This window comes from Columba livia, chromosome Z (assembly GCF_036013475.1).
Source record: "Columba livia isolate bColLiv1 breed racing homer chromosome Z, bColLiv1.pat.W.v2, whole genome shotgun sequence".
Lineage (NCBI taxonomy): Eukaryota > Metazoa > Chordata > Aves > Columbiformes > Columbidae > Columba > Columba livia.
In genome coordinates this window covers 77180353-77205182 of record NC_088642.1, presented here as the reverse complement: position 1 = coordinate 77205182, position 24830 = coordinate 77180353, and the positions used below count along the sequence as shown (strand labels likewise).

Below are 24830 nucleotides of genomic sequence, written 5' to 3'. Positions count from 1 at the left end.
CACAGGAGATGATTAAGTATTCTTCATTTCTGGTTCTGTAGTGTGACTATAGAGCTTTCCAATGAGCTGGTTGACCTGCCTGCCCCCATGCATCCCTGAACACTCAGAATGGGAACACAAAAAGTTAAGAGGAGCTAAGAGATCATACCCTAGGAAAACAAAATAAAACAAAACAGCCATAAGGCTTCAGGGAACAGCAAGAACAAAAGACACACAGATGACTCTTACCTCCTAATACTCTCGCACAACCTCCAACTGATTTAAACTCCTGAACCATTTCTAGTTTGCTGGTGTGGTAACTACTAATGACTTGCAGGTAGCTAGGTAACTACTACTCACTTGCAGGTATCTGTCCACTTTTTGAAGCTGCTTAAGTTTCTTCCCTTCACAATGTCCCTCAGCAGAATCTCACAGGCCTTCTATTTGTTCCACAACCAACCACAAACTTGTTTTGAACCTTGGCCTCATGAAATTTATCTGATGCTTCCTAGTTCCTGCATCAGAAAAAGCAACAAATGCCTACTACTTCTCCCTATGATATCCATGATATTGCAGAACTTTCTCATCAACCCTTCAGGTCATTTCTTCTCTAAACTTCAAATGCACAGAAGCCATTTCATCATATTTCCACTTGTCTTCAACTGCAAAGTCTCAACCTCCTCTAGTTCTTATCCCCCGTACACAGTCTACAATACATGTGCAAATTCTGGATTTATACTGTGGAAGCACAATGGTCCTCTCTGCTTTGTTGTCTGTTCCTTTCCTAATAACTCCTGATGTTTCTTTACCTTTTTGGCTCCTGCTGAGCACTAAGATCATTTAATGGAACTATCTATTGTAAGCCTCAGATCTTACTTAATTATGGTAACATATACATGAGGAAGAAATAAAATTTGAACTGCATGACTCTGAAATTTTAATACCATCTCCATCATGATTAATTGCATCAAGTTACAAAATAGGTGATTCACCTGTTTAAGCTTCAATTTTCATATTGATTGCAGATGGACAGCCTTGCTCCAGCTCAGTCTCCTGAGACTCCCCATCACACACTTGTTAGATTTGCTGCAGAACCTTCTTACTATTTCTCTACATAACCCAGGAGAATGACCTTTTATGCAGAATTAGCTTAAACGGCAACAGAAAAAACGTACTTGAGAATACCAGGGATGTTGTTTTTTTCCCTTTTTCAGCATCCTCACGCTTTGGTATTCCTTCAATTGATTGCATACTTGTAGATTTTATTTTCTCTCATACTTCAACAGTAAAAATACTGAAAAGCTGTGCTTTCAGCAATATAAAAGCAGTAATTTTTAACTGAGCTTGTCCTAGTGAGAAAAGCAGTATTCTTTTTATTCTTACTGATTTTTTGAACAATTTGTAAATGTACTGGAATTAATTGATAGCGCAAAATGTGCTGCTGATTCATTGGCAATGTCTGATTCCAACGGCAGAGGATATTAATAATTTCAGAAAAGATTTACTAAATATGTGTTTGTGACAGGTTCATAAAGCTCCTAACACTGAACATTACTCTCTGTGATCATCCAAAGATCACCAATGTACTCAAGAGTAATAGGAGCTCTGATCCACCTTTATCCAGAAATCATTTTCTCATGAAGCCTGCTCACTCATCAAGCGAATGATCACAACTTTAGACACACTCAACACAAAGTTCACTGAAATCAGTGGTGACCATTTACTGACTTGCATAGAATTTCATGGCTGATTTTAAGACTAGGGTCTTCAAAGCAGTTTCTTGATATTCCAGCGGTTATGATGGAAAAGAAGCACGTGTTAATTCACAGTTGGACTAAGCTTTGTCATACATCATCGAAATGAATGTGGAGTTTGAGTGTGTCAATGAAAGGTGAAAGTGATTTTGTGGACTTTAAAAAAGTTGCTTATTTGTAACATGGTCCAGCACAGGACTCTGTGGAAGGTATTAATATGTGAAAGGATACACAGTGAGACAGCAAGTGAATTCAAAAGTAAATCAATGCTTTAAGTTGCACTAGATACCTCCAGTTAGTAGACAACGTATCTGCTTTCCAAGGAACATACAGTACACTCTTGCAATAATGTAGTTAAGTAAACTGCTCTTATGCGTACCAACCTTGGACATAAAAAGGCCCATTTTCAATATAAAATCTTAAATTGCAAATGAATACAAAAAAATAAAACCATGGAACATACAACCTAGATGTTCAGCAGATTTCACATATGTAAAATATTAATATTTCAGTAGTAGACTGGACTAGAAATATTAAAGATGGAATACAGGAATTCAACTGATAGATGATTAACTGAAAATGTGGAGTGGTAAACATAATTCTGATTTATGTCAGCAACAAAAGATATCATTGGTTTATAACACGATAGTTCAAAATCTCTCGGAATAGTTTGGCAATCTCTTTAGAGTCCGCAAAACAAAGGCACAAAGCTCACATGAGTTTCTTGAAGGTATGTGGTACACTATGCAGTCCTTGTTTATTAGCTTTCCTGTTTTGCTCTAAAAGATATTTTTGAATACGCTGTCATAATTTCATTTTTTCAAGTAGACATGGTGATGGTTGCTGGCAGTTCCCCAGCACAGGGTGATATGTATACAGCCTAAAAGACAATTTTACTCTTTGGTGACATAAATTGCTTCATTAGCTAAAATTTCCAAACTGCCACAGCAGTAAATGCAACAGGGTGGGTGTACCTGAACAGTCTGTCTCAAGCTGTTTTAGTCATTTTTATGGGTCAATTTCAATTAAATGAATTACATTAGAAATATTTCCATAATGGCCACATAACTGGAAGCCAAGGCTCCAATTATCTGTGAATGTTGCACTGCAACGTCCACAAAAAGGGCAGGATTCCAGACTCAAACACCAGCAGCTTAAAGTAACAGATCAGTGGCTATTTAGGATTCAGATAAGCAAGTTCTTGTGAAATATTTGCCTCTTCAGACCTAGGTTTCCTTTTGCTATGTCTCTGTTTTTGCAGCATGTTTCTCTCACCTGGTGGACTCCCGTGCCCTGCTGCAGCTGTAGCAATAGCAAAAGCAGAAGCAGGAGAAACCGAACAGTGGCTGTTGTCAGCAGTTTGTACTGTAAAGGGAACAGAGAGAGAAAAGTTAACAGCTTCTACATACCTCTCATATTTTTTAAGTTAAGCAACAATAATATTTAAAATCTTCGTTAATGTTTATACTTCATGAACATTTTATGTTTCCATTGCCAGAGGACTTTATAGTAAAGGAAATAAAAATATCATCATTATACCTGTGATTTAAGTTTTATTTCCAGGTTGGTGTCATTAATGTTGCTACAGAAAAACATATCTAAGACACTGCAAAGGTGAGGAACAGGCAGTAACCAAACAGAAAACGGAAAAAAAAAAAACAAAACAACAAACAAAACCAATAGTGTAGAAAATTAACCTAAACAAAAAATTGTGTAGGAAGACTAAGCATATTAACCAGCTTCTGATCACTAGATCCATGTATTTTCCCAGGTCACTCCCTAGGATGAGTACCATTTTGCACTATTTATCAAACTTTCTCTATATAGAGTCCTGTGAACATTGCCTCTGACTAGTACTCAGATAACATGGCACTGTTCCTCACCGTTTGCAACCCTCAAATCTTGCCATCTCACCACAAACATGCTCAATAACAGAAGATTACTATTGGTTTAAAAATAAAGTGCCTCAGAAACTTATTAACATTTGAGAAGACTCTGCTCTGTTTTTGTTGTTTTAATGTCAGGCATGAAATAATTGCCTAGAAATCTGGCTTGAATGAGATGGCAGCATTTTAAACGTTCACGGATGTAGCTCACTGCTCTGTTAATGATTTCAAAGAGCCATGTGAGAGCTATTTGAGGAGCTCCAGCTCTCACTTTTCCTCTTCAGTTGAGCAGTTTATTCGAATTTTGGAACGAATAATGTGACACCATCTGTAAATGTTCAGTGCTATACAGAGAAACAGACACAGTCACTCCCCATTGACAATAATGGTTGTATATTTCATTTTCGTGCAGTGCCCAAAATATGTCCTCTTAGTAGCTGCAAAAAATCTGCCAGGCCTTGGGAGTTTTGTGAGAATAGGACTGACTGAATATTAATCCTGAACTTGGGCACATCCTGCTCGAGCTATTTAAGAACATTTCATCATACTTAAGTCCCTTGTTATAGTATACAAATTAACTAGTGTAATTCACATACTGTTTTTTTTAATATGTGAGAAATAAGGAAAATACAAGCAAAACACATTCAAACATTATTATTTTCTAATATCCGGCAAAGATTAAAGCTACAGTATTTAAACTCTTTAAAGTGACTGACAGAGGCAGGAACCATCAGGTTCTTACCTCCTGGTTGACGATAGCGGAGATGACGTGGTGTTGAAGGGGATCTACACGGCGAAAGCTCTGTGGTGTCCACTGCTGAGCTGCTTTCAGGAATTGTCCGGTCCACTGATACAGATTCTAGAACTGCTGCTTTAAAAGAGAATAAATGTTAATACTGGGATGACCATTAATAATTTACAACTCTCTAACGTATATTATGTCATTACATTATGTTATATTACAGTATATTGTTATACTATATTATACTATTAATATATACTATACTATACTATACTATACTATACTATACTATACTATACTATACTATATATAATTAATTATATTATTATTAAATTATAAGTGTTCTTCGAAAATATCCAGAGGCCATAGGAAACTACAGCATGGAGCTTTAATATTTGCTTTTTTAAAGCACGGAGTGCAGTCAGATTAGTTTGCCTTAGGTATGGAGTACCTCTGCAGAGATTTTAGAATATGCAGGTGATTCGAGACTCTTAGTTTACAAACACCAAAAGACAGAACATTTACTAATGATCAACTTTGAACAATACGAGCTGTACTGCATTGATTAAAAAGAATATATATGTCAAAGAGGGATTCACTGAAAGGTCATGTTTAAAAAGTGTCCATTAATCATTAGCACTTAATACCAATGTTTCAATACAAACCTAATACCACGAAATGCAATCTAACACAGGGTTGGTTATGTTTAATCTGTGGTTTATAGTTTTTTTAAACAGTACTGCTTCTTGAACTTGCCATTAAATTTTTGAAATGAGAAGACTCAGCAATAATTATCCTTTGGACGGAGTTAAAGGACTGGGGAACTTTCATACCAATGACATAGCTACACAAAAGCTCATAAATAAAGAACTTGGTGAAAAAAACCAGCAAGTTGACTGTTTTAAAAATAGCTTGGGTTAAGACTGCATTTTAACTCAGCAGAATATGCAATGAAATGCACATGCAGTAACGATACTTGACCTCACAGTTTTTAGATGAGCTAGGAAGAAGAATCCTTGTTGGATGACTATGTGTAATCAAAAACTGCCCAATAAAATGGCCAAAGAGCACTGGAGAGTAGATTACTCCGTGGAGGAGTTCTACTAGAAGCATAAAAAAAAAAGAATGGCAGAAATTTTACTTCTGAAATGAGGGAGAACAAGCCCACAAAATATATCCTACATTTCATATGAATGACAACTGTGTCTGCAGCCTAAGTATTGTATATATAAATATATGTATAAACAAAAGCTTTGGAAAAGAAAAACTTCAAAAGCTAACTTCAAAAGCAAACTTCAAAAGCAAACTTTGGAAGTGGGTGAAGAAGGTGGAAATTCCAGGATATAAATGGACAACATTCAAGAAGAACAACAACCACCATAATAATATGTGCTGGGAAACAGAATTTGTATGGTTACATTTGATTTAGAGCAAGCCATAGTATTTTTACCGGGAATCTGGCAGTACTAGAGCAACAGTATTAGCTACAATGGAGTGGTGAATCCTGATTAAGTAGAGCTAGCTTCCTTATCCAGAAATCTTCAGAAACAAAGACATACATTACATATGTTAGGAAACACGCAGCTTATAATTTTTTCAGTTTTCCTACTACCATTTCCATCCTCCATGTGAGATTTCTTTTCAAAGTTACTCCTCTTCCTCAACATGCTCTATGCAGGTGGGTGACAAAGGGACTTTCCCCTGCAGAACAGACCTATCTAGTTGCAAATTCCTCCAAACTGAGTGCAAACTGTTCAGCAGGAAATCCCCAAAGGGACTGGAGACACTGCACAGACAGCAATTTAGCATTTATATGAGGTTCTTGCCATTTCCTAATGCTCTTCATGCTGTCCAGATGACACGTCCAGCTTTGACAGACTGGAATGCGAAATCTAAGTATCTCTGCAACAATGCCCAGTGCTAATACTGGGCCAGAGTAACCTATTCTTTACTAGTTTACTTTCCAGGGGAGAGCAAAAAACATTACACCTAACACTGCAGTTACCTGTGTACAATTCATTTTAATGCATGGCCTGTATTTTGGGACATGCTGTGCTATCACATGTATATAGTATATTAGTGTATAGTATATTAATTTATTATTAAATTATAAGTGTTCTCTGAAAATATCAAGAGGCCATTGGAAACTACAGCATGGAGCTTTAATATTTGCTTTTTTAAAGCACAGAGTGCAGTCAGTAGTTATAGTAGTTCACAAGAAGAATCTTCCCAATTCTATATGATAAAGATTGTAGTTTATATACATGTAATCTGTCATGCTATTCATTTAAAACATCCAGCATACAGAAATACAATTATTAACTGGAACAGCCAAACAGCATTTTATGAAAGCATAAAGCAAGGGGAAGCATAGACTCCTGTAATGCTAAGTTGGGAAGCTTGCCTGTTAAGAATTTTTTTTAAACAGTAGACTACATTCTGTGAAAACAATCCCTACACATAATATAATGTCAGATTTTTTACCTAGACACTTAATTCATCAGTAAGGAGTAGAAATAACACCTCAATCATATTTTTCTTAGTTTATGTTTTGTAATATTTTAATTCTTTTCTCTTGGTTTTTATCAGTTTTCACTGTTACAGTACTTTCAATTAAAATTGAGCTACATTTTGCTCAGATTTGCAGTTCAAATTCTTCAGACTGCAAATCAGGCAATGTAAGACCATTTCTAAATGTGAATTTTATGAATAAAATAGCATTTTTAAATTTACTCAATGACAACAAAAAAATTACTACATACTTCTATTGTAATTCATCCTGTAAGATTAGAGCTACTTTATTTGCCATCCAAATACAATTATCCCATTCTAAAATCCCTAACATTCTGTGATTCTGTGTGATTCTGTGAAATGCCCACAGTGAGGTTTATATCAACTGACTTTAGCCTTCTGAAAGTAGTACCTATTCCAAGGTGCCTTGCACAATCCATAGAGGAAAACAGGCTTTTGCACAGGAGTAATGAATCTAATTTAGACATCTACCTTCTGGATGGATAACGACCAGGTATTATAAATCTCACCAAAGTACCAAGTGCATCACATGAATTATAGCGATGAAATCTCTCTGGAAAACCAGCCCTGTCATGTAACATGTTAAAGCTGGTATGTCTTTACATCCCTACTTCTTTTTAATGTAATATTTTACTTCGTGTTGCAATGGTACAACTCCAAAATCTTTCACTCAGGAAACAAAACTGTCATCAAATATTTCCTTCTGCTGTTCTGCTTAACACTCTGCTGAAGTGAAAATTTACAAGGTCATTCTGCCATACCTACAAAGAAGCAAGAAAGCGGTGGAAACAGACAATACATCACAGCCTGCACTAGGGAAGAAACATCACAGAATCACAGATTCACAGAATGTCAGGGATCATCCAGTCCAATCCCCCTGCTGGAGCAGGAACACCCAGATGAGGTTACACAGGAAGGTGTCCAGGAGGGTTTGAATGTCTGCAGAGAACGAGACTCCACAACCTCCGTGGGCAGCAGGGACCTCTTGTGTTCCAGTTTGTACCCATTACCCCTTGCCTTACCATTGGCTGTCACCAAGAAGAGCCTGGCTCCATCCTCCTGACACTCACCCTTCATATATTTATAACCATTAATGAGGTCACCCCTCAGTCTCCTCTTCTCCAGCTCCAGAGCCCCAGCTCCCTCAGCCTTTCCTCACACGGGAGGTGCTCCACTCCCTTCAGCATCTTTGTTGCCCTGCGCTGGACTCTCTCCAGCAGTTCCCTGTCCTGCTGGAACTGAGGGGCCCACAACTGGACACAATATTCCAGGTGTGGTCTCCCCAGGGCAGAGTAGAGAGGAAGGAGAACCTCTCTGACCTACTGACCACCCCCCTTCTAATCCACCCCAGGTACCATTGGCCTTCCTGGCCACAAGGGCACAGTGCTGGCTCATGGTCATCCTGCTGTCCACCAGACCCCAGGTCCTTTTCCCTACACTGCTCTCTAATAGGTTATTCCCCAACCTATACTGGAACCTGGGGTTGTTCCTGCCCAGATGCAAGACTCTACACTTGTGCTTGTTCTATTTCATTACATTTTTCCCCACCCAGCTCTCCAGCCTGTTCAGGTCTCTGGACGGCAGCACAGCCTTCTGGCGGGTCAGCCATTCCTCCCAGCTGGGTGTCATCAGCAAACTTGCTGACAGTGCACTCTATTCCCTCAACATCAGAGCATTTGGTTTCACTACACAGCTTATGGTGATCGGGAGGAAAAAGAAAGAAGACATGAGAAACAACTTCTCAGCAGTAATCTGGTAAAAGTCAAGCCTACCATATGGCTGGATGGGGCTCTGAGCTACCTGATCTGGGTGAAGATGTCCCTGCTCATTGCAGGGGTGCTTGCACTAGATGAGCTTTGATGGTCCCTTCCACCCCAAACTATTCTATGATTTATCAAAGTGACATTTAGTATTTTGTTGGTATATAATACCTCGTCGAATGCTTCTCCTCAGCTTGTTACAGAGGTCAACGCGAGGGTTCTCTAAGCTGTCCTCTATGGAGCCAGGGCTTTGCTCTGGAGAGGAGGGCCCTTTGCTAAGGTCCAGCGGTACTTTGCTACCCGTTGGTGGCGGGGAGGTGGCTGGGCTGTATGTCGAGGTAGGACTGCTTGCCACAGATGAAGTAGAGAGGTCAAGGGCACCAATCCTTGAATTCAGTGGTGAGGTCAACGACAGTTTTCGGGTTCTGACAGGTGAGGAAGTTCTGGACAGTGACAGCGGAGGAGGGGAAGAAAACTTGCGACAGAGATGTGGTGACTTCCCATCAGCTAAGTACTCGCCTCTGTTGTTTTGACTGGTAGCAAAGAATAACTCCAAAGACCTGAGAGTAAGAAACAAAACAAAAGCAACATTTAATAACAAATGCTGAAAAGATGTATGTGAAAACACACACAAATTTTGTGCAAATCTGCAGGGCACAGCAAAATCTGTACGACACAATTCTCAAAGCCAGGGCAGAAAATTGAGACACACTTACCTAAAAACCTACGTCCTAATTACAAAGGAAGAACTCCTTGATTATATCATTTATGTAACAGGAAATAATTGTAAAAAAATCTAACAACTAATTCTACAAGAAACCTATGATAGAAGGGAAAAGCCCCAGAGCTCACCTGACGGGAATGGAAGTGAATGGCCGTCTGTATATGTCTGAAAGTTTTTCTAGTACAACAGCTGCGGTAGTAAATATGCGGTAAGTATGCAGGAAGGTGTTCAGGAAATCAATACTCAGAAACCGCAAGTCTGTTAGCCGCTCCAAAAGACGCTCGACGCTTGCATAACGGATTTGGGGTACTTTGCAGGAATTCAGTGTTTTGCTGAAGCAGATATCAATGTCATCTCTATGAAGACGAGCATCAGATCTACACAAAAAATAAATTTAGAGCATTTTACCAAAGAAGACGAGTGATTATGGTACAGTAGTGGTATCACTTTAGCTGGTCCTGTCAACAAAGAAGCAGCAAATATATATGCATTCTTGTATTTCATCAACACAAGAAAACTCTAAATCTGTGGTGATACCTGTTTACATTCAGTTACATTTTATGCCAGAACTAAGAAAATTTAAATCTTATTTTTGGAAATAATTAATTTACATTTCAAAGTCTAAGACACCATTAACGATGCTTAAATTTCTGAAATGGAACAGGAGGCAGATTTATCCACTTTCGTCTCTCTCAGGTCATTGTAGCCTGTAGTCCCATATCACTAGAAGCTCACTACAGAATAGTAATGGACTGACTGCAATTTTTTTTCTGTTGGGCTATAGCTTTATGTAAAAAAACTAGTGGACCCTAGCAAAAGCCAGCAAAATTAACCCCTTAGATAAGCTTAAGGCTCATCTGTAAGGTAACACCTGCCCTCAGGCTCCAAGAACTACTTATTTTTTAAAAAAGGAAATGGAACAGCATGAAGCATCTCAAATATCAACACAGAAATCACGGAGAGTCTTTGTTTCAGTGAAAAAAAAAATGGACTACTTGTTTGAACGTCGAAACAAAAATCAATCCTTTACATAACCCTACTCATTATGCCTTTTTTTCTCCCCAAATTGTGTTTTGGTTGATTTTATCTAGTTGAAGGCTGAGTATGTAAAAAAAATGTGATGGATACTAAGTAAAGCATCTTTCAATACTGCCTAATCTTTTAATCAAAAATTATTGGATTTTCTTAGAATACAGTGTGAAGGTATTACACACAATTCCACACTACATTCCATGAATGAAACAACAAAAACAAGTCTTTCTTAAGCTGGGTCCTCAGCAAAGAGGCATTTTTAAAATTTTCATCCAAAGATGTGTGACTCTAAAAGTCAATGTGTGCTAAAAATCAGAAGAGTAAAACCTCAGAAAGAGAACACCAAATCTGTGTCTGTTGTTAAGCTCCTGTATGTTTGTTAGAATTAAGATTTGTCTTGATATTGGGATCAAGGCCTTGCGGTACTTTTCAAATTGAACACAGGTTAGCGTATTTTTAACATTCAGCAGGTAACAGAACTCTTTGCACACTGGAGAGTTCCTGGAATGAAACCAAAGACAATAAAACGCTTTCTTTCCAGGGACCAAAGGTATCTGCCCTAACAGGGTATTCACAGACGTTATCTCTTTTTTTAATTTCTAAACATACACAAAGAGAGTAGAGGCAACAACTGCAAAAGAGGTGTTGGCGAAACCTTCATGTATAGAGCACCTCCAAGACAGAAAAATGGTCTAGTGACAGATAACAGTATGAAAGCAAATATTTTATTTCCACCCCATGTTCTATTCCTTAATATTTATATTGGATAACAGTAGGTAAAACTCATGTAAATACAGATCTGTAGAGGACCCAAGAGGTAAAACTATGTTAGAAATTCGGAATCATATACTGAAAATTGCTGTCTACAAATAAAAATTACTTATTAAAATAAATGACACAAAGAATCCAAGGGTGAAGCAGGTTTATAAATAATGAAGTTACCTTGATGTGATCAATTAAAATTCTGAGAATTTTTCTTTTTTCTCAGAAATAAGGGAAAGAAAGAGAATAAGAATTTTGGCTAATACAACAAAATACCTTGGAAAATGATATTTGTGCAGTCACCTAAATTTTGAAGATATTTAAAAACATATTCAATAAAATCATGAGTTGTATGACAGAGAAAAATTAAGACAGAATAAAATTATTCATCTGAAGCATAACTGAAGGCAGCTTCATAAACAACAGAAAAATCTGAGCTGTGATCTTATACATTCCAATACTGTGAACTGAGAGTTTAATATTTTGAGCCATCTCTACCATTTCAAGAAGGAGATTTGAAAAGATGTATTTTGGGATGTAGAATTAATTCAGTTCAGCAAAAATGGGGAAAAATATATCAAATTATTGTACTTTCCAAATACACATTTTTAGGGTTTTTTTGTTATTTTGTTCATTGGGGAAAAAAAATGCTGCACTTACTTGATCATATGTGGCACCGTGACTTTAGAGTTTTCTTCAAACACTATGGTCATTAAACCATTGCACCTTATATTATCAATGCACTGTGAAAATAAACATTGAAAATTGTTAAAATCAAAACACAGGATAATGACACTTATTTCCACACTTTTCATATCACTGTAGGTCTAGAGCATAGCTTTTACAGACTGATTGGTACAAGGTATTTTTATAAATGCAAAGCAGTGGTGCGAGAATGATAGTGTCTTCTGCCTTCGATTCACACATTTACATATCCACACACCTTTACCTGCACACTCAAGTACTCAGCTCAGCATTCTTCTTCCCAATTTATTAAGTATTTTGAGTTGGAAGTGAAATGTCCCTTGAAGTCCCTTTGAAACTGAACCAAATTAAGTATCTCTAGCTTTTCCTGAATGAGTGTTAAGCCTGAAAAATCAATACTGCAATAAAGTGAGAGTACTTTAAACACAAACAGATACACTAACGTCTTAAGCTTTACACTGTGCAAAAAGACCAAAGAGAATTATAAACCATTTCTAGAAACACAGTTGTAAAAGCTCAAGTGGTGCCGTTAAGGTGAATCGTAGCTCTGAAGATACTGCCCCAAGGAGTTCTTTGCAAACTCTTGTATAAAAGTTTTGGGATACGTCTTAGAGGCTGGAAAGACACTCCTGGGGCATGGTCACAGCACATATTGCTTTAGAAATTACACAAGCTAGGGGTGCATGTGCCCTTCTTCAAGACGCAAAGCAGCTCGTTGTTGATGGTACACAGCGGTAGCTCAAAGCCATTTTTACACCATTATCTTCTGCTTTGTGCTTTTACATGGAGTTCAGATAATGCAGCAGCACAAGTCTTGGTCTTGGAAGTCAGCAGAGAGTCTGCCAGTGGATTGGGCTTATACAGTCTGCAACAAGCACCTGCTACATAACACTGCAGGACTCTTGGCTTTACAACACTTTCTAGTTTTATTCGTTAAGTGTCATACATGTTTGTATACAAAAACACTGCTTCCTCACGTCAATAAAATGGACACTCCAAAACTGTCATATACATTTACTTTGACTTTAAGAATGAAAGTAGTCTGCTGGCTTTGGAACATCGCATAGCAAAATAATGACTGATGTTAGATTTGTCAAACAAGACAATCAGAGGCCTTTTCAGGTTTAAAATACATCCACTTAGCTATATGGTTAAAATATGATCTATATAGCTATATGTGTTTTTAAATTCAAGTATTTAAGATTATTTGAAAAGTGCAGTTGTTACAATCTACACTATGACTTTATCAAACTGCTACCTAAAAACAGAGAGAAAAACACATCCAATAAAATGTTTCCTCCATGTGAATTGTAAATGTCACAAAGAAGTCCTTAGCACTAGATCATAAAACCACCTGAGGTAACTCAGTATTGTTGTTCTTAGCCTGCATAGGCTTAGTGTTTACCACCTCCCTGACAGATATTATCATTCTAGATAAAGAATGAGTATAATGATGATCTTGGGCCAAAAGACAACAAGCTCAGATGAGAAGAGAAAAGGCTTCCTCAGCATCAACAAAATCCATGCATTTTTCCTAAGTATTACATAGTTTGTATGAAAGGAATATAGATTTGAGAAGCCTCAACTAGGAATATATAGACAAACATTACTTGTCATTTGCATATATAATTTAATAAGATGCATAATTCTGGACACCAACACTAATGCTGTGAGTGACAGCAACTACATGTATTCTTTTTCCACTTGCAAAGCTAGGAGAACACATATTTACTAAAGAAATACTTTTATGCACCCTTTTTGTTCGCATAGTTTCTGTGTTCTCCTTGAGGGTTGTAGCCAGGATTAAAAAGAAAAAAATGCTTCTAAGCAAGCAATTCAGCAATTTTTTACAGCAAGGTTTCTGCTGGCAATGGGCTTAATCAAAAACAGCACTTGGTTTTCAAGAGACAACTGGTCTCAAAATTGTTTAGAAGTTCTCATGTATTATCCAGCGTTTCACCCCAAATTTCTTTGTCCAGCAAAACACTCATAGAATGTTTCTGGTGTTAACTTTCTTCTTTCTTGCTCTCCAGATTGACCATAAGCACTAAGTCAACTGACTCAATTGTTCCTTGTAAGTAGTGATACCAATTCATGTCCCAGATGTCTGTGCAGTCTGCACAGCATCTTGAACCCCTTGTTATTCATTTTCTTTTTCCTTGTAAGCTGCTGCTTATCCCATCAGCATCTCTGGCTTCCCTTCCTTTGTAAGGCTGGAGAAGCTTTTTCAGCCTGACAATGCTAAGAGACCTCACTTTTCTCAGATTTTCACTTACAAGTTTTGTTCCTTTAAAAAAGTTAGTTTAAAAAGAAAGGAAATCAGAACATTTATTTATAAGCAATTTTTACTCATTACAATGATAATTCATCTGGAGATGTGGCCAGCAATGGTAGCATCTTTAGAAATTCCACACTGATATGGGTCTAATCAACTATTTCTCCTGAAATTAATATAGGATAGGACTCAAATTCAGAACTATGAGAAATCTATCTACTAGTCGGTTGCATGCAGAGCATATAGCAATAGCCTAAATTCAGATCTGGTTAGTTCAAAGTTCAGATTTTTCACAGTGTATTCAACTTCTTTCCACAAATAGATTCTGATAAAAGTTTGTCTGCTATACTTTTAGCCAAAAGGAGTCAAAAACCAAAACGTTTACCCCTGACAATTTTCTTCATGCACAATAAAGCCAGTTCCTACAGACTGTGAGAATGCTTAGTAATTATTTACAATACTTTTTTAGTATTCTTTTGGTGGAAAAGAGTTTATCTCATTTCCTCACTGCATGGAATATGATATTTATGTGATATGGTATCGTTTTCCCTGTCAGGATTCTCAGCTGTTTTTTCATCTGTATGAAAGTTATGAATAAAAACATACTACCATTCTTCAATTAAAATACATATCTGTATGGGCTCTCCTTAAACATAAAAATGGCTACGATTAGGTTAATGCCTGTAAACTGACAATTTTGGTTTTTATATCACATCTCTCTGACTGAGAAACACATATCACTGGTGGCTCAAATGCAAAGACAAAATTTCGAGGAAAATAGGTAACACTAAGGGTTTCTCGTATACATCATAGCAAATCAACATCCCTCTCTTAGTTTAGTTTTCAGAAACACAGAATAAACTAAGATTTCAATACAAACAAGCTAAAGAATGCATTGTTACCTGACTTATATCACTTGTCCATGCAGCTTTCTCCTGTCGTGATGGGGCTAAAAGGACAACAGTAAAAGGAGGAGCATCTGTAGGTTCCACTACAAGCTTGAAGTCAAGGTGTCCAAACACCTGTCCAGAGCCTTTTGCTTTAGGCAGAAGGGGGAAGAAAAGTCAAAATGTGAGATTTCAGACTACAAAGCAAAGAAAGTAATGGTGTAATTTAAAATGGAAGTTAGTTTAAAACACCTGTCTGACAGAGTAAATCCAATTGGGGATCCAAAACCGGTTGTGCTTTTCACATACACCACATACAAAAAAAGTTACAAACATGCAATAGCAGGAGTTGATATAAATTTAAAGATGCCAAATGAGGCTAAATTCCTCCTAATGCTTCTATGCTGATATATTCCCAGCATACTACAAGTATCACTGAAATTAATGAAACTACTTCCACAATGCATACGCAAAACTTGACTAAGACTGTTAGACGGAAGCCAAAATGAGTAATAATAAAATCAGCTTGGGAATGTGTTTTGTTATTTCATTTGAACAAGCTTGCAGTCAAGATTTGTAGGCAGGCCAAGACAAAAACTTTCCACTAATTCTGCCAACTCACTCAACTCCTATGTATTTAAAAAAACAATTATCTGCTGCTTGTTTTAAGGCACAATTTTTCTTTCCAAGATCTTCAGGGTGAACTTTTATACAAAAGTCAGCAAATAATTTGTCACATTCCTTCAGTCAGTCTACTTGAAAATCCTATGTGGGATGTCAACAACAAGAACAAAAGTAAGAAAACAAACCCTTATGCAAGCCAGCATGTCCATTATTAAAACAACTAACGCTGTATTCCTCTGGTTTCATGAAAGTGGAAAACATATCAACTTGCTCTTACAAAAAATAAACAAAGAGTATCAATTTTAAGAAACTAGAAACTGCAATTACTACAAACAGCTGAATGCAACTTACAATCATCATCACTCGCATCTGTCTCCTCAATCAGAGTGCACTCTATTAAAGACAGAACACCTCCTGTCTATGAAAACAAAGCACATTTTTCACAAATTTTGACATTTTTTCGCATTTGTCCTTGTAATTTTTTTAAACGTTGATATAGCTTACTCTAAGATTTTACATTACTCAGAGCTCTTACAAACGTACATCAATTTCCTCATGAAAATTTTTCCTCTAGGAACTAAATCCAAGCCGATTAAATATGACATTTTTCTTAATCCAACAAATCTATAATATTCTCAAATGTACAAAATTTCTTTCATTTTTACCACACCATAATTTATCTCACAGGCTTGTTCACAAGTTTGAAAAAGGGTAACTAGAATTTCATCTTCCCTGAATTTAAATCAAATATATACATGGTCGTTTAAAGGTTCGGTTATATTCTATTTACTTTGCAAAATACTTTATCTATTTAAGGGTTGCAAAGTAGGAAAGCATACAAACACTCTTAATAACATCTCAGAAATGTCTTTGTCAAATTAAAACTCTATTTAACATAAGGCACTTTGTAAACTACCAGTATTTTTTCATTCACAAGCCAACATTATGAAAGCCTGATTCTCAACAAATAAAACTAGAGTGTTCTTAGAAGAGCTTTCAGTTTCAGAGAATGTGCTGTTCAGGAAAACAGAATTGACTTTTAAAATTAATTTTATTAGACCTCTGGAAAATATTCTTTGGTAATTCCATTAATATTGCACTGGCTGATCTATGCACTGAAAACTGAGTTACATTCAGTGCTAGCTTATACAAATAGACATGGTGATGTCTTGTTTCTGACCCTAGCTTATTAGAATTACATGGTTCTAGAAAAGAAATTGTAGAAAGTAAGAACTTTGTCTGAATTCTATCGTTTGCAATGAGAAGACAAAGTTACTAACTGTGTATCACCTCACTTCTAACAACATGTATAAATCTCAGGTTAAAGCCATAAAATAATGAAGTGTTGAAATTTCACTGAAGCTGTGTTTTAATTTTGTAAATTGAATCATAATGTAAAGTCTATACCTTGAGAAGATGCAGTTTTCCTCCTGAACTTCGTGTACATATTAAAAAATGTTTTGTAAATAAGAAGCACTGCCTTTCTCCTTCTTTCTTCAAAGATAATGATCCCAGGCGAACTTTACTCAGTTTTCCTCTCTCAACTGAAGGGACTTGAATGAGGGAACCTGAGAATAAAGAATCAAAAGTTAGTTTGCTATAGTAATATTTAGTAGGCAGTGTTTAAAGTGTTAATGCATTCAATATTATGATATTAATTAATGCAACTTTTCATTCTATTAAGCTTCAATATCCATCAGCATCTATTTTAAGCACAAGCTGATGACCTGTTTTGTGTAAGTTCACTTTGTTTTTCATGATAAATGGACTCAAGCAAATGCAGTCTAGACTAATGCATATGTACATGGAAGATTAGATCTTGGGCAAATTCTTAAGTAATTAAAACACACTAATAGCACATTGATCAGAAAATGAAGCTGAACAGCAAATTGTACTTTTGACAGCTGCTAGACTTGCAAAAGATACATTACTTACAAGCCAAAGAGAGAGAGGATGAAAATAAGTTTTTGAAGGAAACGAGTTTGTGTATGTGTGTGCCTATGTGCAAGGGAGATTGAAATGAGGTACATTTTTTCCTCTTATCTTATACTGCATAATTTTCAGTGCTCCACAGCTCATCTGAAATGTGTTACCAGCAAAACGCTTCTGAACTAAATTGAACCTGGTTACGCAAGTCTGAATTTGTGCTCTGCAGAACGCCAGGCTGGGGACAGCTTTGCTTCTCAGCTGTTTCATACCTCAAAACCAGTTTCTGACCAACTTTTCCAGATTGATATCACCATGTGTATTACTTCCGAATTTGGATCCGGAGTTAAATTTGGTGGTGAAGTGCAATTCTTCTATATATCAAAGCGGAAGATTTTATGATACAACTTGCTGTTGCCAGGCAGGGAAGCCAAGAGATCTCCTGATCTCATTTCCACACATCTGTCCTCACTATCACCCTTGTACTGCCTCTCATTCCAACATTAGCTAGCTAAAAGAGCTAAACCAGCAGGAAACTAATGCAAAAAAAAAAAAAAAATTGCTGACTCAGCTTCCTGGTATCCCTCACTGCAAGGTCAAAAAAGCACCAGTGATGATGGAAATGAAGTACCGGCAGCAGAACAAGCTTGAGGGGATGGACCCTGGCCTGCCTCTTTCAGAAGCAACAAGATCTTGGACTAGTGTAGCTGTATCACGGCTCAAACTGGCGGCAGCGTCTTGACTCAATGCAAGCCTGAAAGAGTTATCCACTAAAATCTAATTAGTAATCCTTACTCTACAGTGTCAAAAAATTCTCTTGTGCAAAGCTCACATAGACAATCTTAAACTAACAGACAGAGAAATTAAGGTAATTGAGTAAGCTATTGTTTGTCTACACATTTTTTTTACGCTTAGCTCCCACTACATATTTAATTAGTTATTAATGTTTGAAACTTATACCACCTGACATAGCAAAATATACATCACTAAATCTACAGTATTGTGTTCTTTGAACAGTCAATTTGCATTTAAACTAGACGTGTACAACGTGATTTGTGTAACTGCAACAAAATAATGGGGTAGAGTTCTACTGTTGAAATTTGCAAAGGTCTGGAACATTTTTAGGTTCTCTTGAATTCTGACCAAACCCATAAATACTAATTGGTTGTTGCACACTTCCCCTGGACAAAACAGCCTGCCTGCTGCAACTGCAAAAAGACGTCAAGGAGATCATTCCCACATGTTGGAACAGTGACTTTTCCATGTTATATTTCCATTGTAAGGCCAAGGAGTGTGCACAAAACAATTTCCAAGCAACTTCCCACCACAAAATTCTCAGTGTCATTTTTGTCCTGAAATTTCCTTGACACTTTTAGGGTAACAATATTCAACCTGTAAGTTTCATTTCTGCTTGGCTTCTTAGAATAATAGTATCCCTGAATACGATATGCTTAGATATATGACTTTACATACAGCTTTTATGTTCTCTTTTTTCTTGTCATTAGAATGCTTTCAGGAATACCATATTCTGTTCTGCTAGGATGGGATGAAGATTAAATGCTGTTCTTGTATGGAGCTGAAATGCTATAGTTTAATAAGGTAAATCAAAAGAAACTAGATGTTTTAAATGTGGTAAAAATAGACTGCATTATCTGTCTTTGATTCTCAATATTTACAGAGAGAAACACATCTCCTATACGTGCTGCACAGCTTACATCAAGCACGGACCTCATGCATTCCCATCAAGCTTTTGTGATTAACAAAACTGGGCATTTGCCCACCATGTATTCTACTACAGATTTCCTCTTAAGGAAAAAAATGGTCACGATTGGCAAACATACAGTTGCAATGAGCAAGTGAGGCTAATTTTAGAACATTTGTTAATAGTATAGTTTGGACAATCAGTGTAATCTCAGGAATTTTTTTCCAGCTACAGACCTAAGCAGTTTTTGTACTTCAAAACTGCCAGAATAGTCACTCTATTAGACTTCATTCAATCCAAGAAATACAAAAGGTTGTATTTGTTTAAAAGATTTTTTTTTTAGCCTACATGTAACTGCCTGATTTACAAATTAATTCTGGCTTTCTCCAGACTAGAGGCCTTTCAATTTTACCATAAGGATGGTCAGACAGTGGAAAAGGTTGCTCACTCAGAGAGGCTGTGGAATTTCCATCCTTGGAAAAAACCAAAACCGGACTGTATGTGGTACAGAACAATCTACTCCATTTTATACTGCCCTGAGCAGGTGAGATTGGACTGCATAATTTTCAGAAGTCCCTTCCAACCTCGACTATTCCATGATTTTGCAGTTGTGATACATTTATAGTAGCTGATGGTGGGAACATCAGTGTTTGGAGGCATCAAAAGGGTCTCCAGGTGCCCAGTTGTCTGGGTGTCAGCCAATGTTGTATTGCAAGTTGACAGTCCCAATGTTTCCTTTAGACTCTTAAAGAAAATGTTTCCTAATGGTTTGCCATGACTTATGATGTGCCTGACAATAAAGTCTGTATCAAAGTCAGAGGTGAGTAAAGGAGACCCCAAGAAACCTGAAAGGGAATCCATAATCTCGATTGAAAAGCACTGCCAGAGAAAGTTGCTATGGTCTCAACTTGTGTAGCTCAATAGATTCAACCGCTTCTTATAAAACCATGTAACATATGGCAAAGTTGTAAACAGCCTTCACAGAAAAAGCCTGAACAAAGGTAAAGGAACCTCTTTCCTTTTTTAAGTTGAAAAGAGGTTTCCTGTACCCATCTACACTGACCAACACAAACAATAGGAGTGCAATTAAAATTAGAGGAGATGGATCTCACTGTCAAAGTGAACCTACTGCCAGATATGAAAGGAAAATGCGCTTGGTATTACTCCATTAGCTCTATTCAGATTTCTGCACTTAAAAAAATCACATCCAGTTGATGTTCCAAAAGATGAATTGTGATACAGTGTTCTCTAAAACACAGTCTTGTCCACTGTCCTTTGACTGTATGCCCAGGAATAAATCTGAATTTAATTTACTTAGATTATGTATTTGACCTGGGTCTAACACTCCAATGGTAATCTTTTTCAGACTGATTTCCGCAGAAAAAATAATGGGGTTTTACTGATGAAACACTGGGTACACAGACAAAATAATACCAGCCAATGTTAAGGGGGAAAAAAACCCCGAAATATATTAATTCAAAATATAGTAATCTACTGAAAAAAAATCTAAAGTTTAATTAAATTGCATAGTACAAGTCAGTCTATGAGACTGACAGCTCTTTAATATTTTGGCTGTGGATGCAATACAACAGCTTTACATTTTTCTCAATGCCTTATTCCTAACTATTTAAATACCTCAGTTATAACAAATTGACATATTTAATCTAGAATTAAGTAACTTAATAGTGACAATTTTACAAACAATCTTGGAAGTTATTATGAAAGTTTTAATACTTATTTAGTTTGGCCACATGATAAAGAAACACCACAATGGATTTCAAAGTGTATACAAAGCCTATTAAATTATCAGCTGTGTATAAGGGTCTATTTAAATACTAAATATTCTGCTGAGTATATCCAGAAAAGGTCTTATGAATGGATGCACCTAAATTACATGCCTAACCTTTCCTAAATATATTTTGAACTTTCCAGACATAAAGAAGCTTGTACTGAGTAAAAACCTTATGTCACAGACCTGTAGTTACTATATACAAACCAAATAACTTGTTACAAAAGTTCCAGAAGTAAATTATGTAAATGGGAGAAAACCAAGCTTCAGTTATGAAGTTTTCACATCTGCTGGTTTATCATTAAAGTACACTCCACTATAAAAGAACCGCAACTGGTTTACAATTACGAGTAAAAGGTAGCACTTATTATATATGAAAAATTCACGTTATCACAATTTTGTGGAACTTAACAACAAATTCCACCTCTGCTATACCTAAGCTGCAGCAGAAAAAGTTTCCAAAACCACTAAGAATAGACAGAAAATAATATGGTATGGCTTCTTCTCTGGTTTTGCTAACCATTATGTTAGGAGTAGTCCTACATTCCTGGCACAACAGGATGCCACTTCATGACTTCTTCTTTCAGAAGGCTTTTTGTACCTGTACCTACCTTGAACTTCTGCTAAAGCCCCAAAATGCACCTCTCAAGATGCAAAGTATATTCAGGTGTTATATCTATGCTCATACTATCAATTTGAGATGTTTCCAAAGTAGGTAATTTCCATCCCTTGGCAGATCACAGTCTGGGCAGTATGTATCCCATGGGTGCTTCACCACTCATGTGCTGCTGTTTAACATGTCCTGTGAGGACAGGCTGAGAGATTTTTGGGTTGTTCAGCCTGGAGAAGAGAAGGCTCCAGGGAGACCTTATGGCGGCCTTCCAGTGCTTATAAGGGGCCAATAAGAAAGATGGGGACAGACATTTTAGAAGGGGCTGTTGCAACAGGACAAGGGGTGATGGTTTTAAACTAAAAGAGGCAGATTCAGGCTGGACATGAGGAAGAAATTGTTGACACTGAGGGTGGTGAGAGCCTGTCCCAGGTTGGCCAGAGAGGTGGTGGATGAACCATCCCTGGAGACATCCCAGGCCAGGCTGGACGGGGCTCTGAGCAACCTGAGCTGGTGAAAACGTCCCTGCTCATGGCAGGGGTGGCACTGGATGAGCTTGGAAGGTCCCTTCCAACCTAAACTATTCCATGATTCTACTCTATGACAGGGTTCTTGCAGAAAACAACACAGATGTGGGATTCAACTGTAGCGCAAAATTAGCTGACATCAGGGTATTTTGTGACTTACCCTCCATGGACCACGAATAGTCTCAGGCTGTTAGCTGTGCCTAGTGCAGTGACCTGCTCAATGATGTCAACATGAATCCTGCTGGTTTTAATGCATTTTTTTCATGATTATATAGATAGCTTTAAAGAAGAATGTCTTACCTTGGCGTATAAAAGTTTGGCTGGTATCTAGTAATATATCACAGCCTTCTACTATCGTTCTTTCTATGGCTAGATTCTTCCGGATGTTTTCTGTGTCACTCACTTCATCATGCATCACCCTGTTAGACACAGCATAAAATGCACTTTGAATTTTCTGAAACATATCTTGCACCCATTGTGTCTATTTTCACTTGCACTTACACAGTGTAGACACAGAAGGCAGCTGATGTCCTTTGTCACCTGCTACAAAACAGATGTAAACATGCACTACACAATCACTCCAGAGCAAGTTCCTTGTCTTTTTTCCTTCCATTTCAAATAATTTCATTTTTTCAGAAGTGGAACCAATTTTGCCAGACTTGTTTTAGATTATTCCTAAACACATCTGACAGATGCCACCAAGCCTAAAACCCTTCACAGCTGATAGAACAAGTACTTCTTGATCCTTAATAGACCAGGCTGTCACAAACCTGGAAATGTCTCCTAGCATTTTGTATCGGTTATTACACATAGAGTCCCTTCCCTTGACTTCAGCTTCCCATTCTGTTCTCCTTCAGTCTACATCTGAATGTACCATCTATGGCTCCCTTGCTCCCCCTAACAACCATAGTCTCGATGGCTCACCACTTATTTCTTCCACTTCTTTTTTTTCATAGGCATCCTACAGAGAAATACAAATTATTTTCAAGGTTAAAACCAGCCCAGAGTTTACATGGTGTTGTGATGTATAATGTTCTCCTAAACTGGGAACAGACTGCACTATCTGAAAGCTCCTCCCTCCTCAGAACTACATCATAGGGATGGAAATGAGTCACAAAGTTTTACATTTGTGGTCTGTACTGCCTGCTGTATGGGCACAGGAGGATCAATCAGCCTAACAGCCTCCAATTCTGAATGTTCAGTGACAAATTAGTTGGATCAACAATGAACTCTGACTTATGAGATGAAGCCAAGTCAAAGCTGATTGATCTGCCAGTGCACATAACCCCGGCCAGAGAAATTCTCTGCTTTGATTGAGTGGAAAGGAGACGTTACTTCTTTCTGCTTCAGATGACCTCAGAACAGGGCAGAACTTGCTGAATACAGCAGTAGTCAAACACAGACATTTCTCCAAGAGAAATTGTCTGCCCAGCTCTTTAAGAAGTTACATCTTGAAGAAGTGAAACAACATGACCTGACTCAGAAAGCTGCTTCTGTTAAAGATATAACAGGACAAAAAAAGAAAAAATAATAATCTCCAAATTAACTGGTAGTTTGCACAAGGTAGAATCTTTGTCTTAACAGAAAAAGAAAACTGAGCAGTCAAGAGCATTCAATTAACAACAGCTATAAAATAATCTCTCTTTAAATACCCTCCATGTACATCTTTGGTGAATACTCCAGATATTCAGGATATATATCCTGGAGTTCATGCAGCATTTAATTGTTCGCAGCAGAAAACTGTTTCCCAGAGATAACAAACTGATTTCTTACGGGGCTGACAGAGGGAAATGTCTGAGAAAGGTCTGGGAGTTCAGGGAAGAGATTAATTTTGCAGGCTTCTACAGGGAGCATCGGATGTCAAAATATGCCTTTAGATGCTGTTTAGCTGGCATTATTTGAAGCATATGTGAAAATCGGTTATTTCATTAATGCACATAAAGTATAACACAGATTTAGACCTGAATACTTTTCAAGACCCTGATGGATTCCTGTTGTCACAGGGTATTGGAAATGATCTTTTTCTTTAAACTGTGAAAAAAAAGAAATCTCTGTGTAAAGAAAAATTGCTTTGCTTTTAACCCGGGGGCAGTTCCTATGGCAACTCCAATTCTCCCATACTCAAAATACAAGGAGTGACTTGTAGATTTTTGTTAGTCAAAACAAACAAGCCAAAATATTAACATTAGGTTGGGGGGGTGTGTTTGTTTGTTTGTGTTTTTTGTGGTGGTTTTGGTTGGTTGGTTGCTTTTGGGGTTTTTGTTCATTATCTTTGTTCAGGTTTTGTTTTGCTCCTTTTATTTAAAACTGTTTGTTTGTTTGTTTGTTTTTGTTTTTTTTTTTTTTAAATAACAAATCCAAACCAAAGTAAACAGATTTTTCTTTTCAAAACTTTTGATTCGAGATTAAGAAGCATACGGTAGAAAAATCTTACCTTGAAAGTTCTTCTAGTTTAGATTTAGCAAATTCAAGGCTTTTTCGCTCAACATGTTCATGTGGTGTGTGAGCCAGAAGTTCATGAAGTGTTATAATGTATCTAGGAATCTTAAAACAAATTGGGTATAAAATCAGTAAATCCTTAAAGGAATAATTTCAATACAGCTTTTTGTTAGGT

The 24830-nt window shown here is 37.1% G+C and overlaps 1 protein-coding gene across 2 annotated transcripts in view; it reads right to left on the bottom strand.

The window, feature by feature from the left end:
* The window catches only part of RASGRF2 (Ras protein specific guanine nucleotide releasing factor 2), a 129840-nt gene that overhangs the window by 49738 nt on the left and 55272 nt on the right, over positions 1–24830 (bottom strand). The window contains exons 8-17 of one of the 2 annotated variants that reach the window (XM_065046433.1): positions 24651–24760; positions 22517–22635; positions 17070–17230; positions 16014–16080; positions 15054–15190; positions 11832–11914; positions 9506–9754; positions 8825–9213; positions 4362–4490; positions 3009–3098 (exon numbers count right to left, since the gene is read on the bottom strand). In XM_065046433.1, the coding sequence (XP_064902505.1) occupies positions 3009–3098; positions 4362–4490; positions 8825–9213; positions 9506–9754; positions 11832–11914; positions 15054–15190; positions 16014–16080; positions 17070–17230; positions 22517–22635; positions 24651–24760 (1534 nt within the window). The remainder of the gene's footprint in view (positions 1–3008; positions 3099–4361; positions 4491–8824; positions 9214–9505; positions 9755–11831; positions 11915–15053; positions 15191–16013; positions 16081–17069; positions 17231–22516; positions 22636–24650; positions 24761–24830) is intronic. The other variant, XM_065046434.1, reaches the window with a different exon arrangement.